The following is a 23,714-nucleotide window of genomic DNA, read 5'->3' as shown; positions in this document are numbered from 1 at the left end:
AAAATCCTTTTACATAAAAACATAAAATAAACACTATTTTTAATAGCAACTTTGAAAGAAGTAGAAAGTTTGTTAGGCTTATATATGCGAAAAACTTAATAAAATTTAAAATTAAAATTTCGAAAGTGAATAATAATTCTTTGCAAGTATAGGTAAAAATATTTTATTTTTTACGTTTTTGTGAATAAAATTTCTACTTTTAGGCTTTATTGATGTTAACATAAAAAAATAGTAAATAAAAAATAATTGAGTATTATATGTCAAATATTTGTTGACAGTTAACTGGAATTTTGTACATACTACTAAAAACCGTTCACAATAGACGAATTCGTAGTTTTGGCAACCACGCGATTTGAGTTGCTTTTTAGGTAAGCATATCACAATAGAACAACCGGTTATTTTAAAAATAACATATAAAACAACAGCACTGCTGGCTTATTTAGTACAATCTTTATGAAATCGCTTTAATTAATAAGCAGCTTGGTTGCCAAGACTAAAAATTCGTATATTGTGAACGACTTTTGAAACTACCTACGAAATTTCCAGTCAACTTTCAACGAATGATTTCGTTAATTATTCGTATTTCGTGTCGTCATTGTTTGTAAAAAACGCATTATTTTTTTGCATTTATTATTTTACTTTTTATTATTTTATTTTTAAAAGCCTAACAAAATCTTCATTTTGTACAGAGTTGTCATGGAAAGTAGTGCTTATTTTATTTGTTCTTTTGTGACATGCTTACAAAAGAAAAGGCCTATTGTTTTTTAATCAGTTCAGTAGTTTCATTGTAATGAGCCAATATAAATGAGGAAATATGTTTTTTTAGCTATAATAAAAGTTTTCACTATACCGACATTTTAAAATATTAAAAGAAGGTATAGTGCACTGCGACCTAAAAGATCTAGCCCCTTAGTCGGATTAGAGTGTTTCTTCAAGTCCGATTTTTTTAATGAAAGACAGTATAGAGCCTATCTTTCCTAATCTTGAATTCTTTTCATCCTTGAAATACCCTCCTAGATGTTTCTTGCGCTTGTGCATCAGCGCCGGGCACTCTCCAAGCGCATATAATCTGCGTTCCAAGTTGGATTCATTTCTTAACTTCGATATGTGATATTCAATCTACAGTGACTGGTCAATAATCCTGTAATAATTATTAGGTTATTTTTTGATTGTGCTATGCAATCTTTGAAGCGTTTTAAGTTGTAAGTCTCTAAAATCATTTTAGATTGTGAAAGTCTTGGTAGCCTTTCATAATATAGTTCTCTTTCTTTTTCTTCTATGCCGTTCATAAGAATAGATAGAGTTCCTTTTCCTAGACCACAGAATGGTTCTGGGCATATTATTCTTGAGATCGCACCTCTTCTTGCAAGTTTATCTGCCATTTCATTGCCTTGGATGCCAGCATGTCCCGGAATCCATATTAGGTGCACCTGATTGTTCCAGCCGAGTATGTTCAGCTTGTCAATGCACTTTCATACCAATTTAAATGTTACCTGTTACCTGGTATGAGTGCCATTATAGCTGCCTGGCTATCAGTCAGTATTGCGATTTTACGATTCCGGTAGTTAATTTTAAGGTTGAAACTGGGGCATCTATCTATCGCGTATATATCCGCTTGAAAGATAGTTGCATTATTTCCCAGTGCTTCCCAGTAACCTTTGCCTGGTCCATAAACACCAGCTCCAACTCCCTCATTGGTAAGTAAGCCGTCTATATACCATGTAATCATGTTTTCTTTTATTATTTGGGTATTGTGCAAGCCTTCCCAATTCTTTTTGTTGCCAAGTTCAGTTTTGCTGTTGTTTTGAAGCCCAGTCACCCTGTTTGTAATTACTTTTAGAGCAGTCCTCTTCGTCTGTGATTCGTCTGTGATGGATGTGAAGAGGTGTGAGTTCCAGGAGTACTTTAATTGATGACGTAGGACATGTTCTCATTGCTCCTGTTATGCTTACACATGCAAGTCGTTGTACCTTGTTGAGTGTTGTGATAACGCTTTGCTGTTTTGTGCAGTTTTTCCAGACTATTGATCCGTAAGTAACCAATAGTCTGATTATTGCTGTGTATATCCATCGTAGTGACTTTGGTGTACACCCCCAATTCTTACCTGCGATGGATCTAGATGTCATAAAGGCTTTGGTTGCCTTTTTTATAACTTCATGGATGTGATATTTCTTTAGTAATTTTTGCTCCAAGATTATATCCAAAAATTTTACCTCCTTTCTAACCTATCTAAGCGGATGGGTTTAAGATGTTTTACTTTGTATTTTCTAGTGAATAGCACAATCGTTGTTTCTGCTGGATTAATTTTCAGCCCAGCCGAATTGCACCATTCTTTTGTTAGTTTTAGGCCTAACTGGATTCTCTCGCACAGAGTATGTTCAAATTTTCCTCTGCAGATTATTACCACATCATCGGCGTAACCCTTGATTCGGAAGCCATCCAATTTTACTAATAGTTCATCCACTACCATACTCCACCCTAATGATAATATTCCACCATGTGGTCACCCTCGCGAAATATTTGCAAAAGTATTGATATTACTAGTCCGAATTTCTACTCTCCTGGTGCGGAGCATGTTGCGCATCTAAAGAGTTGAGTTTATGACCTCATGTAGTGTTATTAAAGGCTCCTTCAATATCTAAGAAACCGCATATTGCTATTTCTTTCTTATCTATGCTGTCCTGAAGTAACACCTTAACACATAACCCAATAAGTCGTGTGACTAACTAAGAAAAACAAATTTTTTCTGTCAAAAATTGATTTTACTTGTCAATTTAATTTTCTTCAAGGGCAATACAAGAAATTTCAACGCTTCTCTAACTTCTCGATGCTGTGCTTGTAGAAGAATTTGACCTTTACCTAAAATAGATTTCAGTTTTAGCGATTACTTCTTCATTTGAGATAAATTTCTTTCCGGCGAGAATTTTTTTGAGATCAGCGAATAGCCAATAGTCGCTGAGGGCCAGATCTGGACTATACGGTTGATGAGGAAGCAATTTGAAGTGTAATTCGTGCAATTTTGCCATAGTTTTTATTGAGTTGGGAAATGGTGCTTTGTCTTGTTCCTTCACCATATGCGATCGTTTTTTCACAATTTCTGCTTTCAAACGATCCAGTAATACAGTGTAGTAGTTACTATTGATGATTATTCCCTTTTCGAGATAGTCAATAAAGATTATACCATGTGTATCCCAAAATACTGAAGCCATAACCTTCCCAGTTAACTGTTGTGCCTTTGAACGCTTCAGACGTTGTTCACCGGTTGCACTCCACTCAGATGATGATCGTTTTGATTTTGATGTTTTATCCATTGTCTCATATCGACGCAAAAAATCTGATTTATGACGTGTAAACATGGCCAAACACTGTGAGTAAACGCGGCACCCACTTTGAAAAGAGCTTTCTCATGGTCAAGTGTTCATGCATAATTGTAAACACACTGCCTTCTGATATCTTTACGGTCTCAACTGTCTCACGCAATTTCAATTTACGACCAGATATAACCAATTTCTGGACTTTTTTGATTTTTTCTGGAGTAACCACCTCAATTGAACGACCAGAACGTTCACCATCATCGGTGTCTGTACCACCACGTTTAAATTCAGCAAACCAATAACAAATGGTTTTTTTTCGATGGAGCAGAGTCCGAATAACAATTTTGAAGCCATTGCTGAGCTTGTACAATATTTTTTTCATCAAGAAACTATGGTAAATTAACACACGAAATTGTTTTGAATCCATTGTTTTGAAAATAACAAAAGTAGCTTCATTTAAATTGGTCTCACTTTTTTTCTGACTAATCGAAATATCCTGAAATTTTACACATAGTCTTTTGAAGGTTGGTACTTCATAAACGTCATACAGATTTGGCAATGGCAGCACCATCAGTGTGTCAGTCACACGACTTATTGAATGATGTGTTAGTTAAATGGAATATCAATATAATAATAAGTTAGAGTCACAGTATTAAGTTTATATCGATCATTTACAACATTGATTGATTGATACATTCCAATAATTCTTGGGTAAGCCGAAAGAATGATCTACCTTGAACAGATAGATTACTTACTTACTTATTTGGCCATATACAACCTGTGACCGGGTTTCGGCCTAAACAAATAAATTGATGAAGTAAAAAAAATGCAGTCTTAATAGCATTATCGTTAATAAATAAATAAATGCAAAAGAAACAAAAAAGGTGGATTTTGTAAATCTTCAACATAAGTTGTTAAATGAACCAAAATCATACATTAAAAATTATTTCAGTTTTAAGTAACTATAAGTAATAGAAGGATTCGAATAGCAAAGAATATGTTTACATAAAGCAACTTTTTGGTGTCATCTTACATAGAACCTAAGCAAATCCTATAATCCTACAATTTCGCTAATCGCGATTAGGAAAAGCTGCACAATATTATATTTTATTGTTCATATTTCCAATTCTAATTTCTAAAGTTAATTACGCTTCGTCACAAGAAGCGAAGCTTTCGGCAAAAATGATCAACTTTAAACAATAACTTATGTTATTGTTATCATTCTGAAATATGACTATGTTTTCAAGTTAAGAAATAAAACTTTTTTATAATTTTATATGTATATATATTTTTAGTTTTCTTTTAATTCATTTTTATAACTTAAAATATTATACCATTAGTATATTAAGTCTATGTTCCATTTTAAATATATAATTAAAATATTTATGTATATTTTGATGTAATAATTTATTACTACTTTAAACACTTTAATTGTAATTTAGTATCAGTTTCTATTTACTTAATGTTTTTAATTAAATATATAAAATATTAAAGTTGGCCTTAGAATTGGCTTAACACTTCATTATATTGGCATTATTGTTTACTTATGAATTAAAGTGATATTAACTATTTCATTTATGTTGCAATTTTAAAAATTATTCTTAGGTAACTTTTACATTATATTAATTGGCGATTATGTCTAACTGCATGTGTATGTCTATAATACACTCTTTGTAAAATATATTCTTGTGTGCATTTGATGTGGCATCAAATCTTTTAAGTCTTTTAAACATTATATTAAAATGTTTTTTTTTTTACTATTTAGTTGACAGTGATAAAATAACTATTTTAGATATATTACGTATTTTGTTAATATTAAAAATTTATCTTCTCTTAATTAGCCCTTGTCAATTTGTAAGTTTAACGTTGAGTTTATATTTATTTTATTTAGAATTTTATTGTAGTATTTAAACTTTAATTATTTCAAATTCTGTTTAAAGATGTAGTCTTGTTTATAATTTTATTCGTTGACTAGAAATGAAATACAACGTTAAAACATCTTAAGATTTTGAAGGTTATTTAGTAAAATCTGGGTAAAACCGCAGTCCGAATTAGTTCTTATAAATCGATCATTCACAAATTTAGTTCATATTCAAACTTAACAAATTTTTTTTTTCATTTTGTTAATTTAGTAATTGCTTTTTGTTTGTGTAAATTAATTTTTATAAACGCAATTTTTTTTTATATATACAAATTGCTTAAAGTAATTCGTTCTCCACAAATAAAATTTTAAGTAAAATGTCGCCAATAAAATTTTAAAACAACATATTTGAGTTAAATACAAAAATTTTGATTAACCAAAATAAATTTTTAAAATAATATGCAAAAGTCTATAAATTTAGCACCAAAATATTAAATACTATATATTTAAAATACTATATATATCAAACTTCAAATTATATAATTTTCATTGTTATAATATAATTCAATTTTGCCAAGATTCGAGTGCAATTGTCAGTAGTGAAAATAATAGACAGTAAATAACAATCAAATCGTTGACCATATCATATCAAGTTGGTGGAAAATTTGAAAATATAATTGAAATAACTAAAAAAAACTTCGATGTAAATATATATAGCGGCGCTTTAAAATTCCAAAAAAGAAATAGATGCTCAACTATATATTTGTAACAACAATGTCACTTCATTTTATTCAATTTTAAAAAAATAATTATAAATGAGTTAAATAAAAATTTGCAAATTAATATATTAAAATGCATTATTTTGTAAATATTACACCAACAAACTGCATTTGAAAAACTCGAATAAAATATATATTTTTTAAATTAATTAAAACCAGTTATTTGTTCATTAAAATAAAAATATTACTTTGGTTTTAAAAAATGGTTTTAGGCAAAACCGTATACAACAACTAAAAGTCGTAAATTTAAACAACTTAAATATCTATTTATATCATATAGTTTAATACATTCGTAAAGTCAATCATATAAACATATAAAAAAATATTAATACAATCTTAAAAATATTCCACGCAAATATACTAATATATAAATCATTATTTAGTTTTTTATAAATTATTGAAATAAATACAATATATAATGTTTTATACATTTCATCTTAACCTATAATAATATTATTCTTTTTGAGCTAATAGAATATAAATAATATAATTAAAATTTCATTGCATAACGCATAACATATATTAAACATAACAAATTAATATTGTTATACAAGCTCAAACGATTTTAATTGTTCTAAAGCATTCATTTTGATACGTTTCTTATTTAAGACTAAAATTTAATAATATATTACTTTTGTCATAAATGACTTGCTTTCTTACTCTACTGAAATGGACAATCATTTTTATAGCTTAATTTATATAACTAAAGTTTTTTTAACTATTATAGAATTAGTTTTTTCATTGCGAGTTAGTTTCCGTTTTATCAATATTTAGGAAAAGAAAATTTGTAATTCATTTTAGAGTTTCATCTGTTAAAACATAAACCCTTCCTATGTTGTATAAGTACGTATAACATCACGTATAACAGCCCGACAAAGTGGACATTGACCACCACCTGCACCGCGCCATTGTTCAATTGCACAATCATAGCACATACACATATGACCGCACATGTAAAGCACTGAATCTATTTGATTTTCATAGCAAATTGTACATTCCGAGTCTGAGTTGCTGTGATCGACAGTATCCTTCAAATGGTTCACATAACCGTTGTTCACATTGTTAATAGGCTATAAATACAATATATTTCTGTTAATATTTAGTCAAAAAAACTTTTTAAGCAATTGAACTTACCTCAATATACTGACTACTTGCATTTGACACAATAGTATTGCTAGAACAGGCGCCCGCCAATACACCACTTGTTGCTGGTTGATTAAGACGAGATTGACTAGCAAAAAATGTTGTTCCATTGAGGTCTTGTGACGTTGTTGGTGGCAAGTTAACAACAAGAACAGTTCCTCTATTATTTGGTTGTATTTGTATCATATCACCACTTAAAGGAACACTAATCGTGTGACCAGTCGTAGTGGCAGTAGCGGTTAAACTATTTGCTCCATTAATATTATTTGGCGTGCAACTTGTTGAAGCACTACCAATACCTACATTATTCGATTGCATAGAGGCTAGAGTTGAAGAAGAAGTGCTTATTGTACTATGTGTAACGTTTAATTGTGACGGATGCAATAGTTTACGTGCATCAGTTGTTTGGTTATTAAGGCTATTCAATGATTCTGATGCAGGTATGAAACGTGTTGAAGAGGTTGCAGGCGACATTTGAGGATAGGCGATCATACTAGGCAATTGTTGGCGAAACATCCGTACAGATTGTGTTGAACCATAAATATCAAGAAAGGCCCATAATTGGAGTGATTGATCTACATGCATAACAACTACACCAGGTCCATTGTTTTTACTTATTGTTACCTCACCATTTGGTGACACAAAAAATGAAATTTCATCACCGCATTGTGGTATTGAAGCTATATCTTTACTGACTACCCAATACTCTGGACGATCAAGCAAAAAATCTGAGTCATTTGGCAAATCGCCAGCTTGTAAAGTACCTGGATTGCAAGAGGTTAATCCAAGCGCCAAAGCACCTGCATATATTTGCTCTGTTTTAAGAATTTGTACGATTATTTTTTCGCCAATGCGTATTGGACGAGCAGTAAATACGTAACCCTGACAAAAATCTTTTTCGGTACGGGACGCTATAAAGCGGTCATGTGAAAGACGTACATTTCGTCCTTTGGTTATGTGAAAAGGTACTGGTATTAATCGACCGGTAGCATTGTAACGCAATGGCGGTACGCCACTCGCTAAATCATTCACAAATGCTGTATGATCATTTCCAATATTTAATGATTGCATTGAGTTCATAACATGGCGATCTAAATCTTGCTCGTTTGCAGGCAGTGAACGTCTTGATTGCTGGATCGGATGATGTGAGTTCAGACTGATTTGTGAGCCAGGCAGTGTGTTAGTTAAACCGGCAGCATTTGTAGCATTTAAGTTATTAGTAACTCCACCTCGGGGGTGCATAAGAATTACTGTATCCAATAGTTCTATTGCCGTACAGTTACCATATAAATCAATTAAAACCCATAATGGTCCATGTGTATCTATGCCTGTTAATATAACACCAATTTCTACATTGTTAATTCCATAGATAACATCACCAGATGAATTTACATAATAATAAAGTATGTTGTCTTTTTCACAATATTGTTCGTCTAAAGTTTTGGCCCAAAAACCAGGTTGAATAGTTAAATCAGGCATAGCAAATCTTGGTAGAGCATTATTTAATGTCACTGGATCATTATTTGTGAAACCAAAACGTAGGCCACCGCTCCAATTATTTGAAATTTCAGAAAATTTAATATAAATGCGTTCATTTATATGCACAGGACGCGATGAAAATGTTATTGCACGGCAAAAGCTATGGAATCGTCGAGCCAAAGTCCGATCCCGTGAAAGTCTTATATTATCGCCATGTACAGTGTGAAATTGTAATGGCGGTCCAACACATGATAAAGGAGATCGACGAACTGTAAGAACACGTAAAAGAGATTGAATAATAAAAATAAATTTTTTTATTTATTATATAACATATGTATAATATATTTTTAATAAATTATTGCAATTAAGTTCTATAATACTTTTTAGAGTTATATGCATATACCATAAAATTTTATATATGCCATGAATAAAATTTATTTAAATTTATTTCATAAAGAGGTTTTTTCGAACAGTAGTGAAATACAACAACAAAAATTTATTTTTTAAATTATTTAAATTAATTGAATTTTTGGCTGACCATACAGCTGTTTCGAGTATTGCCAAATACCCATCATCAGTGGTCTTGGAAATAATTCTTGTATTCAATTATTCGTAAATAATTATTTTTGAAACTGCAAGTACCAGGAATCGAACTCGGGTCCTGCCAAATGTGAAGCTCAGAATCAGCGCACCTTAACCAACTGATCCAAAGCCGTACTTGACTTTTTTGTTCGCATATTTTTCTGGAGTTTTGTTACTATTACTATGAAAGTTTTTTTTATTAACAATTTTACTTGCTGTGTTTATATTAGAACGAAATCATAAACCAGCTGTAGAATAATTGAACTAATTAATTAATTATAATTTTATTTTCAATTGTTTAAATTTATTGAAATAATTTATTTGTTAGTTATGTCAGCTGACACTTTCAGAACCTAAAATTATATACGGACAATTAAACTATTAAATGTTTCGAAAGACCAGTAATGATGGATATTTGATGCTTGATGATTTTCGAAATGGATATATTGCACAAAAATTAAAATTTTGGATTTTAAAATTGAACTATTATCCCGTTTCTATTCGAAAGCTTTGAAAGGCTTTTTGATTATTTATGTATGTGATTAAAATCACAGAGTTATAATCTCATCTAACCTTTACACAAAAATTATTAAAATAAATAGACATTGTCAATAATAATGTATATAAGATAATCTAAAATGGTTACCTATTAAAGTTTAGAAAGAAACGTTAGGATTTGACAACAAATAGATGTATCTACAACGTTTTTGTATTACAATTTAGAAAAGTGTATCTCTGTTTTAATATAACTTCATATTCCTATCACGGTATTGTATGTTACAACTAAAAACTATTTTTGTTAATAATAAAGTTAATAATGTATTTTATTTCTCGAAATTTATTCATTTCAATTCGATCCAGTCTAATATCTCTTTTTAATCTCAAACTTTTTTTAAGAATTAAAAGTATTTAATAATTATCATATTGTTAAAGCAAAACCTCTTTTATAAAAAACGCAAATTGAAAATTTCTTTTAAGAAGCATATATTATGTTACATTGAAAATGTGGTTTTAATCAATTTAAAAAATGAAGTCATTGCAGAATAAAGGGATTCGATTTACGGAAATGATTTGTAATATAATATGCAAACGTACATTAAGCAGAATAATGGTGTGAGTTAATAAAAAAAAAGTATAACAATTATATAAGAGTTAAATTTGAGTGGTTTCCAAACTGAAAATATAGAAAGGATGTTCTAGATCATTTTTGTTTTTTTATTTTGTGTATCAATCTAAATTTAAAAAGAAATATAAACTACAGTAAAACATAAAAACACAATAACAAATTTGGATATTTTATAGATGTATTTATAGCTACAATTATAACTATTTGTAGGAATCGAGATTGATCAATCAATAAAATTTTTTATAAAATTATTTTCGCTTTTTAAATTTTAAATAAGATCAATATATTACAATAAAATATATAATTCAGACTTGGTCTGTACACTTTAGACACTATTATTGCTTCATTGCTTCACTATTATATAAAAAAGTTTTCCTATTTTTGATAACAGTTTATTTTTATTAAATATCCTTAAAGAAAGTATTTTTATCTTAAGATTTGATTTTTCTTCAATTAAAAATATCTGTTATAAAAATATCGTATTCCATATATGTATGATATTTGAATTTATGAGAATAAAGGCGTTATTGTGTGATTATTAACAAATAACTATATTACAGACTACTGTATAAGCGAAATCTTGTCTTTATAATAATCTTAGTGAACTAGATACATATCTCATACTCATGATATGTTATCTTATCATTACTTTTCAAACTTTTCAAAATTACATTTTATTTGATATAATTTATTCTATATTTTTACAATATGTACGAAGAGACTACAAAGTTCTTTCATATAAAAAAAAATAATGAAAATGATAAATTAATAGAAATAAGAAGATACGAAAACAGATGTCGCACTTTGGGAGTTATGTATAAGTGCTCTGTGCGAAAATACCCCAACAAAAACACATTTCAGTATTGCGGCCTGATCCCCTACCAATATCTGCTATTTTTAAACATCTATAAAAAAATTAAAGATGAACGAACCTGTGTCGAGTGCCCAGTACATAATTACTGGAGCATTTGCGTGCTTTTTACAAAAATTGCAACTTCAACTTAAAACAGCAGTTGCAGGGAATCATGCCGTTGCATAGAGGAACACCAGTGTAAAATTGGCAATATAGGAGTATATAAATATACATATATATTTGTATATATATACATATGCATAAAAAATACCAACAGTTGCAAATTAATGATATTAAACAGAACATATAAAAAAATAAAATAAAGACAAAATGATCGACAGTTTAATAATGCTTGCGACAAAAGGTTATTTTAACAGTCTTTAAAAATGATGAAAAATGCTTACCTCGAAAGCAAACTAGTAACGCCATAAGGACGATACCAGGCACGTGCCACTTAAAAAAGATCCACATACATATTTGTAAAGTAGTACACATACGAATACAAGCGAATACAAAGGAATCCCTACACCTTTTCACATGCTGTTCGTTTGTAATAATTTAGGATAGTAGGATACTCTAGCAAGAGTAAAGATGTTTATATAAAAGTGTATTTATGTTAAAAAATCAACAAAAAAAGGCATGAAGGCATGTGCCAGCTGCCTTTAAAATGCGTAAAACTACAAGATAAAGGATCTACACTGGAACAGCCGGAATTTAAAGATAAACTAAGGTATGTGTATGTGTATGTGTATGTATATGTAGCAAAATAAGGCAGACAGTCGGAGAGGGAAACTGACAGGTACAAATGTCAGCATATGAAGCCAATATAATCAACAGGATAAGTACAGCATAAGCATAAGCAAAGCAAAATCAGAAAAATTAATGCATTTTGAGAAGTCGCTTCGTATCCTTATGGAAGGCATTTGTTACAACCCCTAAAGAATACATACAAGCCGTAACAACATTTACAACTCCATAAGAAGCCAGTTGTATTGGAAACGCAACGGAGCAACCTTATATGATTATATATACAAATAGTTGGTAAAATGAATAATGCAGTTCAATAGTACAATGTCAAATAATAAATGTACCAAAAATTGGGGGAAGTTTTTTCGTAGTATTTTGTGTATAACAAACAAAACTGGCAGATGTTTAAATTTGTTAACAAAAAAAAAAAATAAATGAAGAAAAAATAGTTGAAAAACTTAACATTAAAGGAGGAACGATATAAAAGACGATTTAAAGTATGTATCTATAGATATATATAAATATGTATATTAATATAATATAGAATAGGATAATGCAATAAGTACTCGTACGTAAATGCTACTTGAACTTTCTTGCTTTGCTAAGAAAGCAATGGAAATTTGATACGGATATGCAAGCCTCGTTTGAAGTAAATTAAATCTCTGGTCTTACAGGCATGCACATAGATAGCGAAATTAGTGAGTCCAAAGACGAATATAAGTATGTAACACATGTAAACGTAGCCATTATTAATATGCACAAACTCCAATCAGTATGTTTGTGAAGTATACATCCGGTTTTTATGTAAGGCAAAAAGGAAAGGCAGCGGACATACAATAATCTAAAAAAATCGTTTTAGCTTCCGGTTTCTTCTACTGTCGTTGTTGCTCTTGGCAATATACAAATAATAAAGAGCCAGATATATGTCTCAGTCGCGTATAACTTGAAAACTTGGCATAAAGCAGCTGCATTAATTAAACGCAACAACATTATATATATGTTATATATGTTATAGCGGTGTCTAGCGCTATGCAGCATTTAGATGCTACACGTATATTCTAGTAGCACTCAATGTTGCAAGAGCGGAAGATACATATGTATGTTGAATTCTATATTAATTAATATGCAATATGTGTCGTCATAGTAAACATGAGTGCGATTAGAGAAGGAATTAAAAATTATATTTTAATTAAAGTAAAACCAACTGCAACAACAAATAATTACTAATTTTGAAATCGTGCTCTAATGTTCTCTTTATACGAGAACAAATTCAACGGCTTCGCATATAGGAAATCACGTTTCAATAAGAAAAAGTTACCTTTCTTCTAATGTTATGTTTCGAGTGTGTGTTTAAAGGACGTATCAGTGCGTTGTTAAGTTTTTTATTTTGAAATGCATCATAAAACTAATACATTTGTCTAGGAATTTGCTCATCAGACGCCGCCAAGTCAATACAAACAATTTAACTTCGAACGGTTTTCACTCTACAATTTTTGAATTTTGATGATTTTGCTGACTGTCAGATAGAGCCTGCCAGAGCGATGGCTCTGCTTATTCATTTCATGTTAGCTAATGGCATAATTACCCATTACACATTAAATAAATTGTTAACAAAAATATTTGTTTAGCACTGTCGCACTAATCTTTCCAGTATTGATATTAAAGTATTAATAAATAAAATGAATTAAATATATGGTAAACGTGAGTGCCATAAGTGTTAATTTAGTTAAATTTCGAAAAATTTACAGCTTTTTTAAAATAGTTTAAAATGAATAACATATTAAATATTTTTATTTTGAAACAATTGTTAGTGTCTTTTCCATCGACCGTTTCTCCACAGATCTTATAAGGTGCTTATGGCTGTTGACTGGTTTAAGTATTACTGTGTTGTTTGGTTTAAGTATTCGATTTGCGTATCGTGTAACCGATCCAATGCCATTTGCGTTTTCTGACCTAGGTTCCTGTAACTTCTATGTTCACGAGTCCCTGTAGTTCTTCTCAATTTAAGACGCCTTCTAGGAACAATATTTTGCAGATACGTCGAATTTTTTTTATAAAAGAAGAGTTTATGAATAAACTCTTCCAGAGATGGTCGAACTTATTCGATGATTTCTCCTAAAATCGCGGCGGCTGGCACAAAAAAAGAGCTACCAAAACCGTACCCTTTATTCGGTAAAACGTATCAAATATTACAAAAATGTTTTAATGATAAACTTCTATAAGCTCATCTTAGGAGCGAACAAAAGTGCTTAAGAAAATGAGCAACTTTTAATTAAAACTTCAATCTTGAATTTAAGATATCATAAACTAAATTGAGCTTAAATTAAGAAATATACATTTATGGCATTAGTAGAGTAATAATCTCTACCACGAGCACCTAAATTTCTTATTGGGAGTATTTTCTTCTATATTCTCATATATGTAATTAATTAAAAATGATTTATTTGACACCCAAATATTAAAGATACAAAACTATTAAACAATAAAAAAATATAGCTCTCACTGCAGGTAAAAAAGGTTTTTCACTACAATACTTTTAATGCAGAGTTTTCAACTTATTGCAGTTACAGTGTGCATTCTGAAAGGTTAAAAACTTATTGGTATTGCCTATTTAAAAATCAAAATAAAATCAAAAAAATCGTTTAAAAATGTTACAAAATTAGATCAGGCATAATATTTCCCCAATATCTACATACAACCATATATGAGCTGCGAGAATTATTATCTTGAATTTTTTCTTGTGTATTCGTAGCAATGATGTATTAGTACATGTGGACCCCTTCTAAGAAATACCACGTCGTACTTTTCAGCTAAAGATAAATTGTATTTTTTTATAGCGTCTTTTCCGCTCTTTATTTATCGAAGCGTAAAAACTATAAACTGAAAAAGTTTTCATTTATGATATATATAAACAGAAAAAATTTCAAAATTAAAAACAATAACACGATATCTATATGTAGATTTGTGTTACTATACATATTCCTGTGCATTTTATTGTTGCACTCACTTAATGTTGCATTTTGATAGGGTGAAGGTAATACGGACAAGTCTATCGGAACGCATGGAAATACTTTATAGACCAATTTAACAACATTTGTTTCTGAACAAGCAAAAGTCAAATTAAATGTCTTATGAATTATAAAAAGATTTAACCTGACATTAATGGAGTGCTGCTTTCTGCTCTTTGCTTCGCCCTTTGCTACTTCTGTTCATATGAGTATTTTAAAATGAATCTTTATAATTTTTGTTTTTAAATTATTTTCTCTATGTTTTTTATTTAAGATAATTTTAATGAACACATCATTAATACGTTATTATGAGCTCTATAGTGCCACTTCAGATGATTAACATTAATTATGTATCATCTTCAAACGCTCTTGTAATTGTTTGAGTGTTGCACTTCAGATATTGTATATGTAGGTTTTTATTGATAATGCTCTCTTCCGCTTGCTTTTGTCGGACGACCACCCTACCTACCTACCTACCTACCTACCACTTCAATATGCATCATAATTTAGGACTGCATACTGCATACTGCATACAGCATTATGTACCTAGAGCCTAGAATAATTTGCAGTCGGTAGTTAAGTTCACTCGCCGAAGCGTTGCGCACTACTAAGCATGCTGCTTCTTTGGTATACGCTGTATTGTATTTGAATTTCCTTTGAATTACTTTTTTTAATTAGTCTTTGTGTATAAGTATTTCAGCAGAGCTCTTATATTTCATTGTTGCACAAGTTGAAACTATAAAGCGTGACATTATAATTTTTTTTTATATTTTTTTACTCTTACAACATACACAAATTACTGCTGACCATATAATATAATGCGATATACTGCGATGTTTAACAAATACAACTAAATCTCTATATATAGAGATATATAGATACTTACTAGTTGCGAATATGTATTCCACAATTAACATTTGCTCTACAATTTTATTACTGTCTTGTTTTCATGTCAATTTTTTCACTGGAGCATCATATTTCTTTAAATCGTACAAAGTACAATGGACTTTTTATTGACCTCAACTAACTCAACTCTTCAGTACCCATAGAGTGCTCGTACTAAGCTTCAATCCATTATTTTTATGAATTTTGCAAATATGTTCTTCTTTATTGTTGTTGTGTTTATTTCTGTTGTTTTTCTGTTGTAACAACGCAATTATGCCTACAATAATCTCCTATTTGCTGTAGTTTATTTTATCAACTGTGATAAAGTTGAAATGATTATTTTGTTTTTTTTTTTTTTGTTTTAGCGGAAATATCAAGTCATTCCTTCAGTCAATTCGTTAAGCGAGTTAAGTCAGTCAAGTCAGTCTACCATTACAAAATCTACCAGCGTAAAGAAAAGAAGCCTTAAGGTTTAAGCCTGGTTCATGTCAATTTGTAAGGTTTCCTCAGTTATTTATCTGAATTAAAAAAATGAAACTTTAACGGAAATTTTTTGTATGTAAATTAGCGTTTGCTCAACTGTTACTTACTTAGTAGATAGTTACTTAGTAGGATTAGTAGAAAGTACAATACCGAAAATATTTAGTTGAGTGACCTGTAGAGTCTTAAAGATCATGTGGCAGTTTTAACTACTAATGCTATAGTATGTATTTTATAAAAAAAGACATATACTGCTTTTGAAAAAAGTTTAAAAACCAACACCATTTCAAGAGGAGCAGAACTCTATAAATTTTTATTTTTTTTGTAGTTAATCTACACTTTCCCTTAGACTAGGCTATAAACCTTGGAGAAAATTGAAATCAACTAAAGAGAATATATAAAAATTCTTAAATAAATATAATAAATTTTGCACAAAACTCCAGAAAAAGGTGCGAATATAAAAGTCAAGTATGGCTACTGTTCGAAACTTCTCTATATTAGAATAGGCAAAATAATTTCAGCAAAAAAGTTTGCAAGGACCTATTATCTAAATTAAAAAGTCATCTTAAATAACATTAAAAGATGTAAATGGATTGTAGTTTTAGAAACTAGAGGTGGCAGATGACTATTGGCTGTGTTTTTAGGATGAATAATGTGGATATAAATATTAAAAGCTTGCTGTACATTTAATAATGTATATAGAAAAGCACCAATACAAAATTATTTACCAATTCTAACTATATGTACCCTAAAATATTAGATTGAATACAACCTCTGCCTGATGCATTCCAATGATAGTGTAGCATACATAAATTATTTTTTAAAGGAAATAACTAAAAACTAAAGATAAATAATATCAAATTTGAGTTAATCTCTTACATTAGCTTTATAATATTATTATACGATATATAAGGCTTACTGATTTTATATTATTTTTTACTTAATTTGTTTATGTTTATTTGTTTATTATTCGGTTGTGGGCACAATTTTATATTTTTCTATTATCTTTGCTCTCGCTCAATTTAAAAAAAAATTAAAAAAATTATTATTAAATGTAATTGCAGTTTAATTTTATTTACCAATCTTTTTGGCACAGTCCTAGAGTCCTAAAGTACGGAAGGAAACTTTTTCAGGAATATAGTTCGTTTGTCTATCCTCATAATAAGGTTTAGCTACTTTGAATAAAATATTTAAATGTCTTAAAAAAATATTTTTTAGAGTTAATCTTGCTGTGTTTTTTAAACTGCAATGTCATACTAAATGATTCAATATTATTTGTATTTTTATTTGTAATATCCTCAATCTACGTTTAAATTGCTACGTTTAATTGCTTCAATTGATAGTTCACAACATAAATAATTTGAATTACACAGATAACTATTATTTAAACGTATATAATATAATATTTTTATATAATTCGCAAAATGAGTATTTTCTATTTAAAGCCACTTCTTGCCATAAGTTCCATTCGTGTCTTTTTAAATAATTTAATTTTAATAGATTCAGATTCCATTTAAACTAGCTAATCGGAAACATGAATATTTTTTAAAAAGTAAAGGTAAAATTCAAAAAGAGAAAAAGATAATACTAATATATTGAAATCAGTGTTGGTGTTAAAGCGTAGGTTGTACAAACACTCGCAGCTGCAAATCTTACCGTTGCTAGGTCACGTGTCAACGTTTCGACCAACAGTTGGTTGTAGCTATTGAGCATATTCCAATACTAAAAGTATTACGCTATTAACCAAAATCAGTAATGATGTCGTAGGTCGAAGTGCGGTGACTTTTCCAACCCACCTAATTTCTTCTATTATGAGTTCTACTGCTCATAGTTTTTAAAAGGCGCGTGTCACCAATAAAATTTTAAATATTTTGACACAAGAGTAAATACCACTTAAAGCCACACAAGGCGGAAATATTAGTTTGCACCAATTACATATATATTTAGTCTAATTTACGCAATTTAGTTAAAAATGAAAATAACAACAAATAAATATGTTACAATTAAAAAGGAATGATGCTATTAAGATAGCGATTTAGTTGTGAATTTAGAACTTTTATTAATAATTTGATTTTACGAATATGAATTAAAGTTACAATGCTTTCTAGCCATCTAATATTACACTTGGAATATTGAACGTCCCTATTAAATAACATCCCTTTATTGCGTACTGGTAGTTCCAGACTATTCTGATGCATTACTTAAAATGTAACAAGAATTTTTTTCGAAAAGGGAGAAATCACTAGTCAAATTAACGTTTTTTTTTTTGTCTATGTTAATTATTATTTGTAAACATATCATAATTATATTATTTAAATATTTTATAGTTTTGACCACAATATTGACCCAATAGATTCATATAAAGAAACAGCTAACGCGTGCACCCACATTCCTTCTGATATAATTGAAAATGGTTAGACTACGAAACAAGTTGTGCGTTTGCAACTATATATAAAAGTCTGAGTAAAACTACCTACAACTTCGTAAAATAACAAAGATACTTACGCCCATATAAAAACTATCGATTAAAAGAGTTTACAAATTATTAGATAAATTATTGTAATAATAGCAGTGGGTGAATTTATTTCAGCTTTAAATATCAAATTAATTAAAAAATTCATAGACTAAACAAATTATTAATAATAAAGGTGAAATCGAACGGATATTGCATTTTATGCTTGAGATTGAGTCAGATAATGGTTAATATATTAAAGCGTTTTATGGTTTAATATGTGCTACCTTAAAGTTTATATGTAAATCTTTCAAATAATATGTAATAAATTCGAAAATATATACATTTTTAATATTTAATTGTTTCGAGTTCACTTTCGTTCACATGCTAATGTGTTTGTTTATTCAAAAGGGTAATGTACAATTAAAAAAACAAAAAAAAAACAATTTTTATATGTATCTTTTACATAGATATTTTATTTATTAAGTTGTGGACGTTTCAAAGTTTTTGTCTTATTCATTTACAACTGTAAATGATAGTATAATAATAAACAACTGAAACACTAAAATTATATAATTCAACTTGTTGATGGAAGCTATCCCGCTTCCAGGTTTCCATCATGTATATGGTCGTTCCTTCTCTTTCTTTACATTTAAGCATGTTTCAAGTATTTTTATCGTCAGTCTATAACTATGTAGAATCGTATATCATAAAATATGCAGACATGAACTAATTACCAAATACACTTGACTTCAAAGATTCTACAATATCTTCCCCTACGGATCATACTTTCTATTTCATTGTTGTAATATATTAAGTTAAACTCAAACCCTCTTAACTGAGCTTAAAATTTTTCTTTAAAAAACGTTTAATACATTTATTTATTTTTAAATAATATCTAAAATGCTTGCTGATATTACTTCAATACAGAAAATATGACAGCATCATTACATGATATTATTTTATCTATATTAAGATAAATTAATAACTAATAATTAATTAAGCACAAGAACGTTTTCTTTATATCATTCATCTCCTAGAAGTGCTGAGAACGGCGAAAGTAAGTAAATTCTTAAGGCTTTCTGTCCAAGTCATTCCGAAATGTAAAAAACTCACTGCAAAAGCATACAATCAGATACTTTATTTTATTTTATAAAGTTTTTAGATTTCTTAAGTTAATAAACTTGAAACTCGAAAGCATGAAATTATTCAAAATCATTCAAGCTTTCAAGAAAAATCACAATTTAGTCACACGCTAAATAACAGCAAATATAATGGAAAATATATATACTCGTACATGTGTACATAATATTCTTTTATGTAAATTCCAAAGAAAATAGATATAATAGAAAACAGCAAAGTGTTAATTCATTTTTATGGGAAAATTGATATAAAATAATAAATTCTTTGCAAACAATGTTGAAGAGAGAAGGAAACTTCTCTTCACATTTATATGGAATGGAACGGAAGTATAGTTGCAGGTTATATAGATTCACACATATTTTTTGGGTTGTATTCACTAATCACTATTAAATTTTTTTAAATTAAGATTTCAATTTAATACCAATTTTGTATATTTTGCTTATAACATGTATATCGAGTATTCCCGGACGAGATTGCGTATAATATTTCTATTCTCTGCTGAAAAGAATCCCACTATACAAGACAATAAAAACTATACTAATCCAAGTTAGGGTAGAACATAGTGTGTTAATAGTCAATTATTATAAACCGATTCCAGATGTGTAACCCAGTTATAGCTTTGTTAAAGTTTTCCACTGTAAACATAAATGTGATCTCAGTTGATTTGAGACAGAGTTCCATTGCTTCGCAAAGTTTTTGAACTTGATACCAGTTTAGACTCTTATGTAGTAGCAATTTATAAAGTATTATATTTATGATAAAAATGAGTGTAAATTTAAGATATTTATAGGAGATTGAGAGTTATGTAAGTATGAGCTTGACGATGTGGATGCTATTAAATCTGAAGAAATTACCCCCTCCACATATTCAAATTTATGCATTTTATATTCTCGAAAAAAAAAACAATAAACCAGTTAACACTGATATAATTTTACATAACGTAATTAGTGGTGGTGTAGCTACTGTCAATAAAAATGTAATTATTATTTTATGTGCTTTAAAAAAATAAAAATAAAAATAAAAATAGCCATTTTTATGTCTTGATAAAACACACAATAGATATTAAAATCAATTTAATTAAATTTATCAAATTCGCAAATCGCAAAATTTTATCACATTGATGAACATCCAGAAGGTTTTTTCACCAATTTTATATCTTTTAGTTAAAACTTCATCATCAGTTACTTTTTTACGTATGCTCCCAACTAAAATTTTTGCATAACGCTCTATTAACAACACGGTTTGAGTAACGCTGGCTCAACAATGTTGGTAATAAACCTAGAAAAACCTGAATTACCGTTTCTTACAGTAATTTCCCACGCTTCGAAAAGCTTCAACTTAAAAAAGCTAAGCTTCAATACGCGACTGATCCGAGCTTTGCAAAAACATATACAAGCAACTGAATAAATAAAAATTACTAATCGAAAATCAAATATATTCCCACGATACCAAATTCGTATAAAACGTTCCTTTTAATATGAAAACAGTAAAATTCAGCACTGAGTACGAAACTAAGCAGATATCATGGACCTGTAAGCCTGTAAAAAATTTAACAAAATAATTGCCTGCAACAGCAAAATGCAAAATGCAAAATTCAATAAGTACAGATACATTAGCATGTAAAATGTTGTATGCAACATAAATGCAACAAAAATAATGCGATGCAAAGGCCGTTGCGGATTGCACATGAAATACGAATCCTGCTTCATCACAAAAAATTGGTGAATTAGGTAATTCCAAATGGAAAAAGGTGACCTTAAAGAAGCATAAAAATACTCATTTTGATTTTATTTAATCGCAGGTATCAATAATTCATAGTACCGCCAATTCACCAATTAAATACCGCTGAGATACATACTGTGTGAAAGTCACTCTAAATGTCAACTATTACACAGTACTATTAAAAAATACAATAAATTTACAATAAAGGTTCTACAGATTAATAATTTATCAATTAAACTCTATACATACATACCTACCTAACGTTTTCTTCAGTTGTTTCTTATAATAGTTTTTATATAGTTTTTTTATTGATAAAAAGCATTTAAAACAATTAATATTGATAAGAAAAATTCATATGAAAATATAATTGATGATATATTTATATATTATCTAACAAAATCATTTATTTCAGTTAACTGATATTTGTTATACTTTAATTATGTTTACTTTTAGTTGGGTAAACAATCTTACTTAAACGCGTGTGGACGGATCCGATAAGTGAAAGGTTTTTCAAAGCAATTCAAAAATTAATAAAAGAAGTTATTACTTTTTTGAATGTTGAGTTAAGAAATAAACATATAGTTAAAGAATACTCTAAGACTTATTTTATAGATTTTTAATAAAGAGTTTTTTTTAAACAGTAGTGAACTACAACAACAAAAATGATTTTTGGCTGATCATACAGCTGTATTGAGTATTGCCAAATACCCATCATCAGTGATCCTGGAAATAATTCTTGCATTTAATTATTCGTAAAAAAATTTTTGAGACTGCAAGTACCAGAAATCGAACTCGTGCCCTGCCAAATTTGAAGCTCAGAGTCAGCGCCCCTCACTCAACTGACCCAAAGCAAATCTTTTCTTAGTCGTGTGAATTTTTCATAGCGCAGCTAAAGAATTATTAGGATGACCATATGTTTTGCTCTAATTTATAGTTTAGGCGCTTTAAACTTAATGCATTTAACATAATTATCAACATAATGATCACTATGTATATCAAAATAACAAGGACATACCAAGAAATTTTAAATATCTCTCTTAAGATCATGTTTTTGATCTTTTAAATTTCAAGAAAATAATATAACACTGATGACTTGATGACTTGCTTATACACAGATAAGTACTCTCTCCCTGTGGTAAGTATGATGAATAAAGGACCTGACAGGTTACTTATGCGTACCTAACACGGATTTAGATTTACTTGTGTGTAGTAATATTTAGAGATTACTTCCACTAACTGCAATATATTTAATAGTATCCGTCGAAAAAAATGGCGGTAACATGTTTAATGGCGGTTTTTAATGTTTTAAGTGACTATTTGTTCATACCTGATTCCTTCTTGCGGGGGTGTTCGATGTATTAAAAAATAATAATGAACTCTTCCAAAAACCCGACTGATAAGTAAAAATCGAAATATATTGTACGAAGCTGTGAGTTTACCGAAAACTCACAGTGATAGATTCGAAATAGGGTTAATATCTTGCAATTAATATATTTTTTAAAATACTTCATTTTTATCCATTATAAACCCGAAATTTTAAAGACAGGCAGTACTACCACTACCATATTTGTTAAGTTTATTAGACCCAAACACATTAAACAAAATTCGACAAATGATTATAAATTTTATACCCATAGACATTTTTTTTATCTTTGTTAATTGTACCGACTACCTATGGAGAGTTTCAAAAACTAGCATACATGAACATTTTAAAAAATCCCTTATATTATTTGCAGCTGTAAGAAAACCAGATACAGGTAAACCGGGCATAGTAGAAAAAAGGTTAACCAATTGTCTTGCTGTAGTGAATTATATGTGAAGATAAAAACACAGGTACAACACACAAATCAACTGACTGAGTAATACGAAAAATATGCACCTACTAAAATTGTTGGTGTCACATTATTACAATCTCACAATCTGACAATCTTGCACTCATGCAATTACCATTGTAGCATACTAGTGCTAGTGCTGACGAACTGCAGGGGTTTCTTGGGACAGCTGCATCGAACTCCGTTGCGCCACCAACACCAACACTAACACCAACTCTTGTTCTATCGTTATTATCAGCAATTACGTTTTAAGCCAATTTTAAACAGTGATTTCTCGACGATTTGTGTTATGGTAGGTTGAGCAGTTA

At 29.4% G+C, this 23,714-nt stretch overlaps 1 protein-coding gene across 2 annotated transcripts in view; it reads right to left on the bottom strand.

Annotated features, from left to right (window-relative positions):
* Window positions 1-6,516: 6,516 nt before the first annotated feature.
* LOC119677337 (protein neuralized) overlaps window positions 6,517-23,714 on the bottom strand; it is a 38,603-nt gene continuing 21,405 nt past the window's right edge. For both annotated transcript variants that reach the window (XM_038088637.1, XM_038088636.1), the window contains exons 2-3: window positions 7,089-8,845; window positions 6,517-7,024 (exon numbers count right to left, since the gene is read on the bottom strand). In XM_038088637.1, the coding sequence (XP_037944565.1) occupies window positions 6,785-7,024; window positions 7,089-8,845 (1,997 nt within the window). In that variant the 3' untranslated portion in view covers window positions 6,517-6,784. The remainder of the gene's footprint in view (window positions 7,025-7,088; window positions 8,846-23,714) is intronic.

This window comes from Teleopsis dalmanni, chromosome 2 (genome assembly GCF_002237135.1).
Source record: "Teleopsis dalmanni isolate 2A chromosome 2, ASM223713v2, whole genome shotgun sequence".
Classification (NCBI taxonomy): Eukaryota; Metazoa; Arthropoda; class Insecta; order Diptera; family Diopsidae; genus Teleopsis; species Teleopsis dalmanni.
This window is presented reverse-complemented; position numbering and strand designations above follow the sequence as displayed.